The sequence below is a fragment of the Argiope bruennichi genome, chromosome 9, assembly GCF_947563725.1.
Source record: "Argiope bruennichi chromosome 9, qqArgBrue1.1, whole genome shotgun sequence".
Classification (NCBI taxonomy): domain Eukaryota; kingdom Metazoa; phylum Arthropoda; class Arachnida; order Araneae; family Araneidae; genus Argiope; species Argiope bruennichi.
The window spans coordinates 6,251,229-6,268,928 of record NC_079159.1 but is presented as its reverse complement, the minus strand read 5'-3'; the positions used below and the strand labels follow the sequence as shown (position 1 = coordinate 6,268,928).

At 28.4% G+C, this 17,700-nt stretch overlaps 1 protein-coding gene across 2 annotated transcripts in view; it reads right to left on the bottom strand.

Moving 5' to 3' along the window:
• The window catches only part of LOC129985188 (adenylate kinase isoenzyme 1-like), a 32,083-nt gene extending 14,583 nt beyond the window's left edge, over nucleotides 1–17,500 (bottom strand). Inside the window, exons 1-4 of one of the 2 annotated variants that reach the window (XM_056095117.1) lie at nucleotides 17,373–17,468; nucleotides 17,045–17,075; nucleotides 16,144–16,251; nucleotides 5,179–5,342 (exon numbers count right to left, since the gene is read on the bottom strand). In XM_056095117.1, coding sequence (XP_055951092.1) covers nucleotides 5,179–5,342; nucleotides 16,144–16,204 — 225 coding nt within the window. In that variant the 5' untranslated portion in view covers nucleotides 16,205–16,251; nucleotides 17,045–17,075; nucleotides 17,373–17,468. Of the gene's footprint in view, nucleotides 1–5,178; nucleotides 5,343–16,143; nucleotides 16,252–17,044; nucleotides 17,076–17,372 lie in introns of both variants that reach the window. The other variant, XM_056095118.1, reaches the window with a different exon arrangement.
• Between the last annotated feature and the right edge of the window lie 200 nt (nucleotides 17,501–17,700).

The following is a 17,700-nucleotide window of genomic DNA, read 5'->3' as shown; positions in this document are numbered from 1 at the left end:
GACAGTGCAAGACTTTACAATGTGTTTAGAGTAGAATTTTATTTCTGAGTTAAGACAAGCTGAATATTGTTTATAAAATGCTAAAGTGAATATGTATACAAGAGAGTACAATCCTGAAAGTGTAAACTAAAACTTCAGACAAACTGAAATTTCAAATCTATAAGAATTAGAAATAGAAGATGTGCTTATTCGTACCAAATGATAAACAAAATTATAATTCAGGAGGAAATGTGATTGCTAATAATTGTAATCTAAGCTCGTTTTAATATTAGTCATCAAAATTTATTAGAATGCAATGTTATAGGATAGAAATACAACCTGTTGAAACTGCATACACACTTGTAAAATTTGCTTACTCATTAACGGGCCAGTTATAATCGTATTAGTGAAAAAAAGTCTAGTTTTAATTTTTTTAAAATTCTCACGATGATTCATAATAAGATGGATCTAGATATCTTTATGAATCATTACAATTTTACTTTAAAGATAACTTAATTTTCGAACTTTTGCTTATTCTTATTGAAAAATAGCCAACAATTCCCTTCTTCAGAAGAGAAAGAGTATTAAAACATCAAAAATGATTGCTTAATCGTTTTTGACGACAGCCGATTTTAAAGTGGATTAAATATCTAAAATAATATAGTTTGAAGTTCATGAATCCTTCAACAATACACTTTTAAGCATCAAATTTTGAAGGCCATAAAGCTGTATTTAATAGACTTAGTTCTGTTCTCTCATTATGTGTATGAATCAAGCTAATAGAGTCAAGCTCCATGATATCATAGTCATTCCGTTTAGCTCGTCTATCTTTCAATATTCGCACTATTGTAACTTCACTTTTCCATTCATCATGTAAACTTCATAGAGATTAAACAGAACCCCCATCCTTCATTTTCAACAATGAAAGAAAATCATGCGATTGAATAATTGGTGAAACGATGAAAATAGTTTGAATTTCAGTACAAAAATGTAATGTATTTATGAAAATCGGACAAAATTAAAAAAAATGAAAAAATTCGGAAATAATTTGTGCGACTATTAAAATGATATCATAAAAGTGATAATTTTTTAAATTTCAAGGTGATGTAAAAATAAATTTTCTGCCATAATATTTTCTGGAATTATGGCAGAAAACTCCAAAGCATAAACTAAGTTTTAATTAGTTAAAATCCGAATAAAATTTTCAAAAAAAAAAAAAAAAATTGCCTTGTGGTAACCATTTCCATTTTCCAAAGTATATCTATAACAAATTTTGTAGCTGTAAGTCTAACGATTTGTCCTCTAAAGCACTCATTATCCTTTATTATTACTAGAGATAATTGATAATTTGGAAGTATTGTAATGGCGGTTCAGTATCTAAAGGATTTAATTTTTCCTTTATCTTAAGAGAGATTGCAGTATATTTCTGTTAGAAATGTGGAAATTTATATTAAATAACTCATGATGGGAACTCTCTATTAATTTTTTTTTTTGTAAAAAACATTTATATCTTTAAATTTAAGCAGATAATCTTTACTGATATATGTTTCTACAAAGCTAAATAAATAAATTATTTCATTGCTCTTTAATTAGTTTATAGCGCTCTTTAAATACATTGTATCTTTTATTAGTTTGGGTTCAGGAAATATTTACTTTCAATTGAATTTCATAATGACTGCTTTTTTGATTATTGATAGTTTCTTATAATTCCTAGAAATTTCCTATAATTCCTAGAAATTTTATGAAATAACTGATTATGATTTATTAGTTATTTATAGGATATTTAATTAATTCATAAAATATCATATAATCTATAAAATAACGGATTTCATAATTTAACGATAACGTATATATTAGGAAAGTATCGAAATCATATTCTTTTGAAAAACTGTATTTAAAATGATTAAAAAATATATATGTCATGGATCATTAACACCATAGCAACTGTAAATAAACTTAAGAACATAAAAAGCAACGATCGATACAAAGAAAAATAACAAGAAATACACCTAGACGCTTATTCAACTAAAAATTTAAACGAATACGAAAATATAACATGCTCATGTTCAATAAGCGGATAACTTTTGTATGAATAATTCAAAAGAACTCATGCCCTTAAGTTTCTTCAAATAGGTCAATAAGTTAATTCTTTCTCGATTACAATTCATTTTTTTCTCTTTATTTAAAAAAGGTATAGTAAGTCCAATAAAATGCCCGGCTGATTTTTTTAACCTCTACCATAGCGATTTTTAAATGTTGCTATATCTTTCTTTTTATAGAAAGGTTGAGATTTTATCAAAGATATATTATTTGAGTTAAGTAAGTTTTAACGCACATAAAAATGTTAACTTTGGTACGCACATAAAAATGTTAATCTAGTTAATCAATAAATCAGTATTAAGTAAAATCTCCATTGCTAACATTTTACTTGGATTTCAAAATCGCTGTCAATAAAAATAAAATTCATTTAATCGTATTAAGGAATTCTTCAAAACCATTATTTTTCTTTGAGGAAAAGTAATTTAGAGTAAAAGATACTTTGACATTCGAATTTCCATTTCAATCTTCCTCATCATTATAAAAATGATTCTAAACAATTTTCATGGCTTCTTCACTTATATTCGCATAGACATCTCAATAATTAGGCCTCATTTAAGATAGATGTTATTATTATTTTACTTCGATAGCCTTCAAAGCGCTAATGAGATGTCTTTCTAGCGCTATTTCGATGCCTTCCCACGATCATTTACAATCGCAGTATTGTTCTATATTCAGAGAAAACAGTGGGAGTGATTTCCCTAAACTCTCTCGCATAGTCTCTAATAAAGGTGTTATCCCAGAGAATGCCTTGAATAGCACTGGCGTACAGTAGTAATTATTTTTGACAGAAATTTAACATTTTCACTGAATCTATCGTGTGATCCTTGGCGAGTGTTTTGGTTGTTAATCTCTGGCATGAGATAATATTTCGTAATTATTGCATGCCAATGCAATGCAAGGCGTAACACTTTCTGGCATTAACACCTTCCCACGATCATTTATGATTGCAGTGCTGTTCTATATTTAGAGAAAACAGTGGGAATGGTCCCCCATATACTTTCGCACACACTCTCTAATAAAGATGTTATTCCCAAGAAAGTTTTGCATGGTATTGACATACAATAATTACGAAATATTATCTTATGCCAGGGATTAATAACCAAAGCACTCGCCAAGGATCACACGATAGATTCAGTGAAAATGCTAAAGAGAAATTCCAGAGAACGCCTTGCATTGCACTGGCGTACAATAATTAAGAAATATTATCTTTGACAGAAATTTAGCATTTTCACTGAATTTTTCCGTGGGATCCTTGATGAGTGTTTTGACTATTAATCTCTGACATGCTGTTAATAGTATCCGAAAATCGAATTTGCGTTTTAAATGCATTTTACCAACGGAATGAAACCAAAATTTAACACAGGACTACACTTGTAGTCACAAAATTACATACATAATCCCGTATCTAAATAATTTCATTTTTGAGTTATCATGTTTACATGTTTCTGAAAGTACAGACCGACAAACAGTCAACCCCTTGCGGAATTGTAATTTACAACAATTATTGTTGTAATTTCGTGAAATTGTAACTTCAGTTTTTATTTCTCTTGTAAACCATACATACATTATTATTAGTAGTAGTAATAGTAGATATGTATATATGTGCCGTAATATGTATAATACCATCAGATTATGTATTATTTTGTTATTACAAAGTGATTTTAAATTTACTTATATATTTTGTTATCACTTACATATGTTGAAGAAAAACGAGGCGAATATCTTTGATTAAAAGTAATAAATTATTTGCTTGATTCTTAGAAGTTTCAAGATAAACCCGATAAAGTAGAAAAATGATTTAAATACAATAACCGAAAAATGAATTATCAGTACTACAATAACCAAGTAAAACAGAATCATGAATCACGATCTCCCGTAGAAGCAATGGTAGGAAAAAATGGAACGCGCTTCATTAATTTTATAAAGGAACAGGAACAATGGTTCCTTAGCTGTTCAAGAAAAATAGAATGATTATTTCGTGGTCTTGTTATGAAGTATGCATTCGACGTAATGAATCATTGTATAAGAGATGTCTTTAAAAAGTGTTTATTTAAAAGCATATTTCTCTTTTTAAAAAAGATTAGTAATGACCAAATTTAGCTTCTTTTTATTCGAAAAAGATCAGAATTTATTTTTTACTGGAAGGCTAACACAAAACAGGTTTTACCATTAGGTGACTCGAGAAGATCGTCTGGGATCGTAAATGGGCACATATCCGTCGAACGAACTGTCAATTTTTCTTTAGATTTTTGCCCTTCATAATTAATGTTGAATTTTAGCATATATATAAATATAATTATAATCGTGCTGAAGTTATCATCACTTTATCTAAGTGTTCAGGGTTTGAATGAATGACTGTCCTGTCCTCATGCTTCATGCACAGTAATTGAATGTAAAGAGGTAATTGTCATCGCCAACCACGGTCCAGCCCTCCTGTAGAGAGTGCCTTCTGTCATCAGAGTGGAGGTAATTCTCCATAGCATCATTGACAGGGCGTACAAAAGGGATGTGTGAACAGTGCGAGTACACAAGGCAACACGGTGCTATATTACAGTATGAAAATGCTTTCCTTTTTTTTTTGTTTTTTGCTTTAATCAGACTTTGCTTTAATCAGACAAAATTGGGTTTTAATACATTCAAGCTAAAAAAAATCAAATTTACACATGATCGAAATAAAAAGGTAAGATTCTGAATTATATGCAGGCCTATAATGCTTACAAGAATTAAGCATTATAGGCCCGCATATAATTAATCTCATTAATTTTCTTATATATTTATTCTATGGAAATGTAAGTTTTTAAAAATGTGACACACACAGTAGGGGTGACTGAGGAAGAAAGAAGAAAAAGTAAAAGGCGTTAATAGAACCAAAAACCAAATTGTGAATACAATAAAATCGACTTCATATCTGAAATGGCAAGCTTCAACTTTCCTGGTTTTTAAAGTGCTGATGGTTGCTCCAATAATTTCAAATTTATATTATATTTCAATATTTGCTTACAAAATGTTCGAATTTTTCAAATCAAATTACCAGCATAGTACTGAAATTAACTCTGTAAAATTTCAGATAAAAACTAAAAGCATTCCCAACGTACTCACGTTGGGTACAAGCTGTCCCTTTTTCATGATATCAGTTAGCCTTTCTCCTCGTAACGAACCAGAATTGACTTCGTCTCGCAGAAGATCGCCTGTAGACAAATGAGTGAAACCATACTTCTGAACAATCCTTTCACACTGTGTACCTTTTCCTGAACCTGGCCCACCTGAAAGAGATAATGAAAAAATCATCAATATTCTGCAACGTTGTGATAAAATTGGTGCTGATGCAAGTTGTTTAAATGAGTAGATTAAATACTTAAATATAACAGCTTCAGAGCGAGTTTTAAATAATTCTGATCAAAATATTAGGCTGAATCCTTTTTATTATTTGAAGATATTGATAAATTGATTTTCAATTTTTTACAGACGTCTGAAAGAGAAAATAAAATAATAATTCAATTCACATTTTCAATTGTATTCAGTAAACAAGTCAACCACTCTTTTTCATAGTCTTGAGTTTTAATATTACACACATAATGATGATGTTAGTTATGTAGAATTGAATCAACTGTAATACTTGGCACAAACTTATTTTAAATGCAGTTTCTAACACACTAGTTAATAACAGCTTCACGCCCAATGTATGACTGCATATACAATTAAGGATAGTTTAGCCGATTCTGCTAGATGTTTCATTAGTCGGCTAATGACTTTTGAGCGACACAATTTTTTTAATTCGCCACTTTGGAGCTCTACTCTGAAAAATAAAGCTCCTTTAAAACGATTTTACAGATGCAGGAAGGAAATAAAAATAATAATAAATTTTAATTCATATGTTATACATTTGCTTATATTATAATTTTTTCAAATCATGGTTACATGTACCTCTAAGGATATATTAGTTTTGGTGATATAATATCTTTACATAAAAATTAAATGGTTAATTAATATAACATTCTTTTGGTGCACATATTTAATATATATGTTACGGCCAAAGCCCGAAGTACGGCCAATTCGCGAACTGGCCAAGAGGTTTGGCCAAAGTCCGAAGTACTTACAACTAATATTGTATATTCTACTTTGGCTGGCCATTTCGCGAAGTGGCCGGGAATCCTTGGTTAAAGCCCGATGTGATAATCAGTACTTAGTATAAATAAAGCTCAATGTGTGTGTGTGTGTATTGGCGCTCTACAGTCCAAACCGTTTGACATACAGTTATCAAATTTGGCATATATATATATATATATATATATATATATATATATATATATATATATATCTTGGAGATCGGAAATGTGCAACTTGAAGCTATTTTTTTTAATTTTTAATTAGAATTTTAATTAATTAAAAATTAAGTGTAATTTCGGCGTTTTGTCGTTATAACTTCAGAAAATATTACAGCACAAAATCGATTTTTGCATCAAATTAAAGCTCAAAAAATTATCTTTTTAATGATACCAATGTTTTAATTTATAAATTATGCTTAGATTTTTAACGAATTTTTAAAGAAATATTTTAACCATATTTTTCAATAATATATTTCGATCAAAATAAAAATAAAATTTAATCTGCACGAGCACGTCAAATTAAAAAAAAAAAAGCTTTTATCAACGTGTTGCCATCACATTGATAGAAATTTAAGATAAATCAACTATTATTGCAAATTTAATAAATAAAATTGCAATTTTCGGCAGGTGTCTGTATAAAATGAAAAAAAAAAAAAAATGAAATAAGATATTTTCTGAAAAGTAAAAGAAGAAAAAGTTTTCTATGAGCTTTGACAATACTTATATTACTAATTCAATAAAACAATTTCATTTAAGTCAAACATGATTTAATATACTTAGGATGATCATTCCATCCTAATCAGCGACCATCAGCTAATTTGGGGCATACATTTGTTAACAAAATGGTCTAAAGGAACTGAATAATTGATGTAACTTTAGTCAATAAATGCTCCGATGAATAAGGAATTTTAAATTTTTACATAGGTCCTCTGCCCTTGAATCATATTTAACAAAATATTCTTGAGACACCAATATTTTAAATAAAAATTGTTGAACTCCAATCAACAAAATCATTCATTAAGACAGAATAATTTATTAAATTTGAATATCGCTCTTCTATAAAAACTGGCGATTTTAGACTACTTCACCAACTGCCTCAATGAAGATACACTAATCTTCTGCCAGGGTTTCTCGACAGTGATTGGCCTTTGATTATAAAAATGTTGACTGTTCTAAAACTGATACATAAAAACTTCATAAATCGGTCAGATTTATCGCAGAAGATAGGAACGTTTATTTATTTATTTAAAAGTTGAAATGTCAAGAGTATTTCGCAGAATAGGATTCCTTGGGACCAAAAGACCGTGTAAAATTTAAAATTCGTAATTTTTTCATAAGTTCATTTATTTACTGAAATAAAATAAAATATTTTTATTTGCATAATTTAAGTCTTTTGAAAGTAAAAAACTAATTTTACGATGAATCAGAGAAATTTTTGCTAAATAATTTTTTTGAGATATTATATAAATTATTCTGCAGTGCACATATAAATTCACTACCGAACGACTCTGATTTCAATTTTCATATTTAAAAAAAGACATGTTTAGCTTCAGTATAAAAGCTTTTATATTGATTGCAGTTTAACATTTCCACTTTAATTTAAAGTAGAAATTTTATGGATGCTTACAGAACAATAGAGAACGTGATAAGTAGTATAATGAACAGAACTGTTTAAGGCCTACATAAAAGTATGACTAAATCATACCAAATCATACCAATAAAGTACCAAAATATGAAGCTCAAAAATCTTTTGCAAAAAAAGCTACTAAGTGAGCAAGTTACATTAATTGAAAATTTTAGTGATCATTGATACTGCGAACCGGCTGGTCGCCAAAGGCGACTAGTCATAAATAAATATAATGACATTTATGTATAAAATATAAATAAGGACATGTTGTAGGTGAAATTCAGCAGATGGCGCCAACAAAGAAATGTCTTTAAATGATATTAACAACAAAACTATTTTTCTTTATATTTGTTTTAATTAGCCCTTATATTTGCTATTTGCCTTTGCAAAAAATTTCATATTTTTGGAAGCGATATTTGGGGAGACAATGTGATCTGGGATCTTTAACATTAGGTCCATGGAGCAGAAAAAGAGTAGGGATCACCCTTAAAAGTAGTTGAAAATTGAGTACTCAATTTACCTTTGTATTCCTACACGATACACAACGCCTTTGCTCAAGATATAATTCGTTCATTTTGAAGGGCGCAAATCTAATCTTCACGCTATCACGTTGTTACAACATATACGTCCATTGAATAATTTCAATTATGGTTTTTATATGAGAACAGAATAACACGAGATCATATTTTTATATATTACAAGCTTATTTTTTACTCAGAGGTGTTACTTAGATTTGAAGTCGTTTCTGAAACAATTGTACTTAAAAAAAAACAGTGCACAGAAGTACTCATTTTTAAATACTTCATTTTTAATAGTGTTTAAATAATAATGTGCTCTTGATGATGATAATTTTTAATAGTGTGCTCTTCCTTCCTTTCTTCCTACTTTGGCCGATCGTCCCAAGCCACTTCTCGAATTGGCCGGCCAAAGCCCGAAATCAAGAAAAGATCGGGCATTGGCCGGTAAGTTTACAGCAACGTTGGCCAGTTCGCGAATTGGACGGCCAATTCGCAAACTGGTCGATTTCGGGCTTTGGCAGTAACATATATATATAAAATGTAAATGGCGAGCACATTTTTTTAATGAAGTGATACAAAACTTGGAATTCTCTGTTCTATAAAATTCAATATTAAACGTTTTGTAAGAGAAAGAGATGCAAAATCTATTAATCGGATGCTTCAAAAATGTAGTTTTAACGATTTAATAAACTAGAAATATGATAAAAATAATGATTGAAATATTAATTTAACTTTATATCAGAAAGTACTTATTTATTTTTCAAAAGTAATGACAAAAATCGTTCGTCGTTAAATCATTAAATAGACATGGTATAAATTTAGCAGATAATTTTTTTAAACTTTCTTGAATAGAATAGAATTTTGCTGTAAGTATGTTGTAATTGTTTCCTACAACTCTGATCCAGTTAATAGTAAGAGCTATATTGCTTTCAGGCTTGTAACCAAGAATGTAGAACCTATTTGGCATTTTGCCTTATCGACGAAGAAGATCTATTCTTAAAGCCAAACGGCAGTTTTAGTTTTCTTTCATTCTGTAAAACTTCCTACTCTTTCCCAACAGAAGCCTGCGAAAGATTCTTTAGTTAAGATAATTTAGTTTTATCGATGTTACTAATCGCAACTCTTAAGTTTTCACTAAATAAATAAATTTTAAAAAAAACGCACACACATCGAAAAATTCATATAAGTGATATATTCGTAAGATACATTATCTTCTAAAATAATCTTTTCATTAAAAAAAGCAAAACCCATTTTGTTTTTAAATCAATACTGATTGCCACTTTCTTTTTAATGTTAAGATATTCGTTACAAGAATAAATAAATATTTGAAATTTGATTGCAGTTTATTTAGTTCACAAGTTTTTCTAAGTATTTTAATCCTAAAATTTTTCCAAAAATGTTTCCTGCATGTTTTAAAAGACCATGCTTCAAAACTTAATTAACTCAATTTTTCAAAATTTGAATACTTTTCAAAATTTTTAACTCATTCCACTTTTTCAAAATTTGAAAACAAATCATCGTCATTTGATTTAACAATTTACTAGGACAACAGCAAATATCAAACATTCGCACAAACAGCGCCGTTACTTCTTTAAAAAATATGCAATTGCAACATGAAAAACATGAATTAAAGCAATTTATTACCACCTACTGCACATGAATAAGGAGTTACAAACAAATATTTTATTTGAAATTATATAAAATTATTTTAAAGAAAAATCAGATTCGGAAAAATGCAATTTTTGTTTTGAGGAAATTTAAGATTATTTCGTTTAGATACTTTATTCTTCCCTTTCGAAATATCGTTGTGTTACTAATTCTAATAAAATTCTTAATATGGATAGGAGATGAAAAAATGGAATGATTCCGCTTTGATACGATAAAATGCACGATAAAATGCAACAGGATGATACGACTTATCATATTGATAGATAAGCATTAATATTTTTGTTTTAGTTTACATCGTTTTTAGATCTGCAGTCGACAAAAATACCACAAGCTATCATCTTAAAAGAATAAAGATACATGGTATAATGATCAGAAATGAGGCCGCTTTGAAAATGCCGCTAAAAATTTATAGCAAGAATTAAATTACAGAATGTACCCAAATAATTATGTACATATTTCGAAAAAATGTTAAAAAATAAACTAGAGTATACATCTAAATTTAATTAATTAATACATAAGATAGTAATTAATATATTAATAACCATTGAAATTAATTACACAGATTGAAGGCTTATCTTGGTATATATATACAAATTTATTTCGTGTATCTCGGAAACTGCTCGAACGATTTAGATCGAATTTCACATTTGTATAAGGTTTTGCCTTATAAATTTAGCTATATAGATGTCCATATTAACTATATACAGATGTTTTTCCTAAGAAAACGTAATTTTACAACACACAAAAATTTTTATGATTAAAAATTGCCATGTGGCTTTACATGACCTATATAAGCGTATCAGAGAGGGAGTAGTGTTTAAGACTTCGAACTCCTATGCATTTTTCTCATATTCAATCCTGCGTTTACAATTCAATTAGATTTCGCTTATAACTTTAAACGAGCCATAGGCTAGGATTTTATTTATGATTTTCACAAAAAAAAAAAAAAAAAAAAAAATCTGCCGAGCGATGTTTTGTTTTCTAGGTACTTCTGATTAACATATGATTATGACGTTAAATATCTTCTCTTAAACATTAAATCTCTTCTCTGGCACATACTGAATCTCATTTCCGATTTACTCATTTTACTTGTTAATAAATTTAATATTTCTCTTTTGGGGAGCATATGAAACAATATATTCTAGCTCAGCAAACTACAACCGACGAATTGAGAACAGCCATTTGAAAGAAAATGCTGCCGAATACAAATTGATGTGTTTAGTGACATTTGCGACTCCGACGTAAGACATTGTCAAAAAAGCTTGGAGAAAAAAAAAAAAACGGTAAAAATATCGAATATTTCCGGTGATATACAAGATTCTATACTGTTCATTTGTATTCATTAATTTGACTTACAAATGACACATGTTATTATCTCTTTGAATAATAATTATTCCAAACTTTAATGCATTTTAATGATAACTTTTAAAATACAAAGAAATTAAAAGATTTTATACAGAATAAATAAAATCCCTAAAAGGATTCGCGTCTTACAAGGATTTCATAATCTTTAAAAGAATCGTCTTAAAAAAAATTCAGTTAGACAACTGAGAATTCTGTTACATAAATTGCTATCAAAATTTATCCTACTCCAAGTTTCTGTTAATGAAGAGTTGTTTTTATGCCTTCAAGTTTCTAATTCTAGAAATACATTTTTGAAGTTTGTATGGTCAAAAACATTCCCAAGTAATTAAAGAAAGCAAAGTAGGAAACATTTCAGCAAAGTTTCTGATCAGCTTAAAATAACTCGAGAATTTTAGCTGGAAACTGTTGGATCGATTGCATAGCGACATAGTTGCTTGCTACGGTATTTCTTTTCCCGACTAGTCTCAATGGCGCTTATACTTTCAAACAAGAAAAAAGATTCCCGTTACGTGAGGACTAAAAAACACGGATATCAGACATCTTCAAAAATGGAGAATCGATATCCATAAATATTACATTAAGATCTGCATTTATGGATGAACTTGGGATATGCGACTTTTTGCTTAGTAAAATCTCGTAATTGAACTTTATTCTAGAACAAGTCTACTATAGATGCAGATCCCAGATTGTTTATTTAAGAATTATTTTGAGATTATAAAAACTCTTGCAGGACAATTTTATTTAAAAAAATTCCTATTCTTTTGCATTATTTATTAAATATAATTAATGAAATCATGTCAACAAAGACATTTTATGGAAATTATTTAAAGATAGTAGTTTTTTCTACGGTTCCCCCCCCTTTCCTTTCCTTTTTTTAACATTTATTAACAGTGATTTCATTTACATAATTTGTTTGATTTCCCATCATAAGCTCAAACAGCGAACAGCTGTTGATGAATTTTTATGATGAAATTTATGTACTTTTTACTTTCTCATATATGAAGTATAGAGAAAATATTGTACTATTCGAACTCGATAATTTGCCAAATCTCCACATTTTAGACCACAATGAGTTCGGAAAAGGCATTTTTAAAAAAATGTCTGTCTGTCTCTGACAAAATGAATTAAAAACACTTCAAAATAGACGGAGGAAATTTAGTTTATGATCGTTACATCAAATTTGTAAATTTCTATCAAATTTTGAGCAAAATACATTCAGAGGAAGCCCGTCTGCCCAGTTGTTCGAATATAAATTAATGTGATAACTATAGAGCTAGATGGATAAAATTCAGTACACAGATCCAACATCTATAATGTAAAGACCTTTGCATTTTGAGCCAACTTCAATAAGGAATTTAAAGTCTGTCAGTCTGTATTTTCAGAAGAATGGAATAACTTAAATATATGAAATTTGGTATGTGATTTTGTGACTACAGTTGTAATTCTGTGTCAAATTTTGATTTCAACCGAATGGGAAAAATGTCTCTAAAACACAAATCCGATTTTCGGCTACTATTAACCGCATTCCAGTGCTTAATAGCCAATAAACTCGCCAAGAATCATAAGATAGATTCATTAAATATGCTAAAATCACGCCAAAAGGTTAATATTTCGTAACTATTGTATGTCAATGTCGTGCACGGTGTTCTCTTCCTTACCCAAGATCCATAATTTTTTTGCGAGGGATTGGGAATAATATATAAAGTATGCCAAAAAGTCTGGAGGACGCCACTTTCGATGGTTTCAAATTTCAGTCCACTCTATTGCTTACGCTTACACACACACACACACACACACACACACACACACACACACACACACACACACACACACACACACACACACACAAAAAAAAAAAAAAAAAAAAAACGAAACAGGATATTGGAATGCAAGTAATTTAAATTTGCACATAAACGTTGATCATGTTATATGTCAATTTCAATCAGCTAATATTAAAATAAATTATTCATTGATTTTTTTTATGCAGGAGGAAAAAATATTTGATGTCAGAGCGAAAAGTAAAAAATGTAATTGCATTGGAATAGCGAGAATATATGATAACCGAGACATAAAATGATTGTTTTACCTCTAGTTGTCATAAATGACTTAGCAAGTATAGTTGGCGAAAGGGAGTTTGTTTTATTCTTTTTGTCGTTATCTAATGATCGTGACGTAATGTGAATAGATTCTAATACAAAATTATATGATATTTAGAGTAATTAATAAAAGACCGAAATTTAAAAACTTATATTTACAACATTAACAAAAACAGTTATCAAATTACAGTGTAAAATAATATTGTAAAGTTATAAATAAATAAATTCGTGCATGCTTAATCGGAACTCGAGAAATCCCCAAATCAATTCTAATTTAAACTCTTAGGACAATCTTTGCACATCTTTCAGTGTTATGGGGCAAAATCTGAATCAATTTAGTTTCTCGATACTTTCTAACCACCACCTGAACAATTTTAAAGTAATAATTGGCAGATCGAATTGATTTTCACGAACTGCGTTTGGGTAGTGCAGAGATTCTGCTTGGGTAAAAGAACAAAGTTGTTTTTTTTTCCCTACTAAAGTGACAAAATTAAATGTGATACTCCTGCGGAAAAAATTTCGTATTAATGATCCAATGCACGTTGAACAAGCTAAACCGATTCGCTTTCAAATAAATTATTAAAATCTTGAACCTAGAGCGCCTTATATGTGCGGTTGCCATCTTAGTGCAAATTGAGAGAGAAGAAAGACTCGCAGTGCAATGAAAAATATCCCTAACAGGACCCTAATTAAGCGTTTTTCGTTAGAAGAACATTTTACGCTTTACTTAATTTCTTTTTACAATGACTAAGTTGTTTTGTTGTGATGCTGTAGAGTTTCAAATCTGAAGTAGTTTACACTCTGTATACAATATAATTTTTCTTTTATTTTACCGTTTAAATGCGTATGAAAAACCACAATTGTCAGAATGAAATGCATTTATACTATGCACATTGCTACACTGTGATCAATTTCTTATTTTATAACAATTATTATATAAAATTCTACACTAAAATATAAAATTACAGTACTACATTAATAAAAATTGTAGTTATATATATTAATATTTTCAAAAATCATACACTTTATGAAAACTGTATTAGAGCATGAAATGAATCAAGAACACAAGCAGGATGGAAAAGCGTTGATTTGATAATATTTATTATTATTGATTCATACAGAAAAATAAAAAAAAGTTCTGGAGTGTAAGCACGAATACTCAATACAGAGTTATTTTTAGTTTTTATTATTAATCATATTAACAAAATGAGGCTATACAAAAGGTATTTCAAGATTGGCCTCATAAATCTGAACGGTGGTGAGATGACCAAAGTAATACTCGATCCGATTCACAACTCACCAAACTTGCACGCTTTACTAAAATGACGATATTTGACCCGAGATAGGTTTAATACACACCAAACCCGTGTACCACGATTTTGTTGAAATTGGATATCGAACCTGCGATCCTCTGATCCTGCCTTTCTATTATAACGGCTCTTCAAATAATTATCATAGTTATCTTAATTTTGTTCTATAGAACTTATGTTAGACGACAAAATTAATGCATTTCAATTTCAATTCAAATTTTATCGAAGAGTGTTCATTTTAATTGCATTGAGAATTGATATTAAAATATCAATTCTAGGATTTAAGATGTAGATAAACTAGTTTATTAACCTCTCGAAAGTTAACCAGTTTATTAACCAATAAAGGTGTGCCGCAAAAGAAATCAAAATGGGTTATACTGTAGCATTTAACTTCAATCACGTAGTTTAAATAGACTGCTCGCATAATTTCGTTCTGAGAATGTTCTGACTTGTAACTTAGTTTCACTTCTCTTTTATTAATTAACAAAGAATTACAAATACTGAAATATTTTATATAAGATTTAATTGCTGCTACGGTTTCATAATGATTATAAATTAAAGCCATATCTGAAGTATGCTAGTGAATTTGCGTGATTAATTCGTAATTTCTATAAAGATTTAAATATGCCAGTACAATCTCATGACAAAATTATAGAAGTTTTTTTTTTTTTTTTTTTTTTTTGTTACAGCTGTAAAATTATGCTCGTGCGCTAAGAAAATATTCATACGAACTTTATAAAAAGCAAATTACGAAACTGTATTATTTTTAAAGCGCCATTCTTAAATTAATAAATACGAAAATTTCAAATTATTTGAGTAATGTTTTTAAAAATGGAATACAGATCATCCTATCTTTTTTTTTTTTTTTTTTTTTTTTTTGCGTTTTTCTTTCTTTTAAAGATACAAATTTTTTTCCCAAACTATTGCAAAGAAAGGGGAGGGGGAAACAAAGATAATTCTATGTTATATCGAATTGTAAGAACAAAAATTTAGGTGATTTCAATAAAATGTATTAATTAATAGAATGTAATAATTTCTTACTAACCTTATTCTCAATATTATGGAAATATAATATGTATTGATTAAAAATATAATCCAAAAATAATAATAATAAAAAAAAAATAATATTTCAAAATAAATAAATAAATAAGTAAATAAAAATAAAAATACAAAAAAATCAAATTCATGAAATTCAGTTCTTATTTCGCATCTTGCACTCATCCGTATTTAAATGTAATAAATTAATTCTACTTTTAAATAATATTCATTGTATTAATTTTAATATACTTCGAATAACTTAATAATAATCACATCAATTCCTAATTATAATTCTCACTCAAATTTGTATAAACAAATGAGGAAACATTAACTTACCTGAAAGTTGAATGACAGATTTTCTGCCAAAAAGCATTAATTTTCTTATTTTTCTAAGCATTGTATTTTCTTTCTTTTCTTTTTCCTTTTTTTATCGATTCATTATTCCTTTATATATATAAATAAACAAAAAAAAAAAAAAAAACAACTAACGAACATTGAAGCTATCTAACTGTTTTCAAATTAATTAAACTCATTATACAAGAAGACACACGAGTAGTTCTAATATTAATATGTACATTAGTATTATATTAGTATAAATCTATTTTTAATACTACTGAATATTAGTATACATTTAAGTTTTTCTAAATATTAGTATAAGCTTAAGCATTAGTATTTCTAGATATTAGCGTAATTATATGCATTAGTGTTACTACGTATTAACATAAATTTATAAAGTGACTAATCATATTAATACGATTAGTTTTAAGCCTTACGAATTTTCCATGCTTGGAATTTTTTCCTATAAGAATTGACTAGCTATTCTGATTGCAGTTATCAATACATGAAAAATAAACAAAGGAATTAGATAAAAATTGCATTATTCGACAAAAATATGATCTCAGAAAAATTTCTAATACTTTTTAACAAAAATTAAGAATAATAAAAACATATTTCTATTTATCCTCTTCGGCAAAAAGAATGCAGTAATAAAATAATTAGCATTAAAGATATTAAAATTCATGTAACAAGTTTTTGAAATGATTATATTTTACATTTCATTTCGAATAAAACAAACACGTAACAGAAAGTTGAAGCAACTTTTTATTACTTTTTTCTGCTACTTTAAAACTTTTGTAAACAAATTTTTGAATTATGATTATAATTATTTAATCATCTAGTAATAATTAGGATTCATAAATATATTGCGTAGTAAAAAGAATAAAAGTAATAATCTTACCAATGACAAATATAACTGGAACCTTTATTTCCTAAAAATAAAGAAAAAAATGCATCATTTTATATATAAGAAAAAATATATTCAATTTAAAAAATTGTTTATGAGCAGTATTTAATTTTTATTTTAATATTTTTAAATCGATATAATATATTTTCAGAAAAAGAAGCTAATAAAATTATTCAAGATGCAGCATTATAATCAGAATTAAAGGAACACACGCATTGTGAAGTAAAGCTCTGTGGCGGGAAAGCTTGGAATGACAGAATAACAAACAAAATATGGCAAAAGATCAGTTTCATACAAAACGATGAAGAGCGTTTTAACTTACCGCCATGCTTTCCCCAGCTGTTGGTGAAAATTAGGTCAACGATACGAGGGGGGTGACCTTAACAAGTCGATAGAATACGACAATCTTGCGTCTGCGCTTTCCCAGCACAACTCTCTGAGCTCTCACACGATAAATTAAAATTATTTCCCGGAAGTAGTGATGCCATCTGGTGGCAACTAATGATGCTTAAAGAAACTCAATTATTCCAGCATTACTTAAGAGTTGCATAAGCTGATAAGTTATTTATTAATTTTTTTCCATGATATAAGAAAGTGTCTTTTTAAAATTAATTAAATTATTTAAACTCTAAAAAGGAATTTTAGGTTGA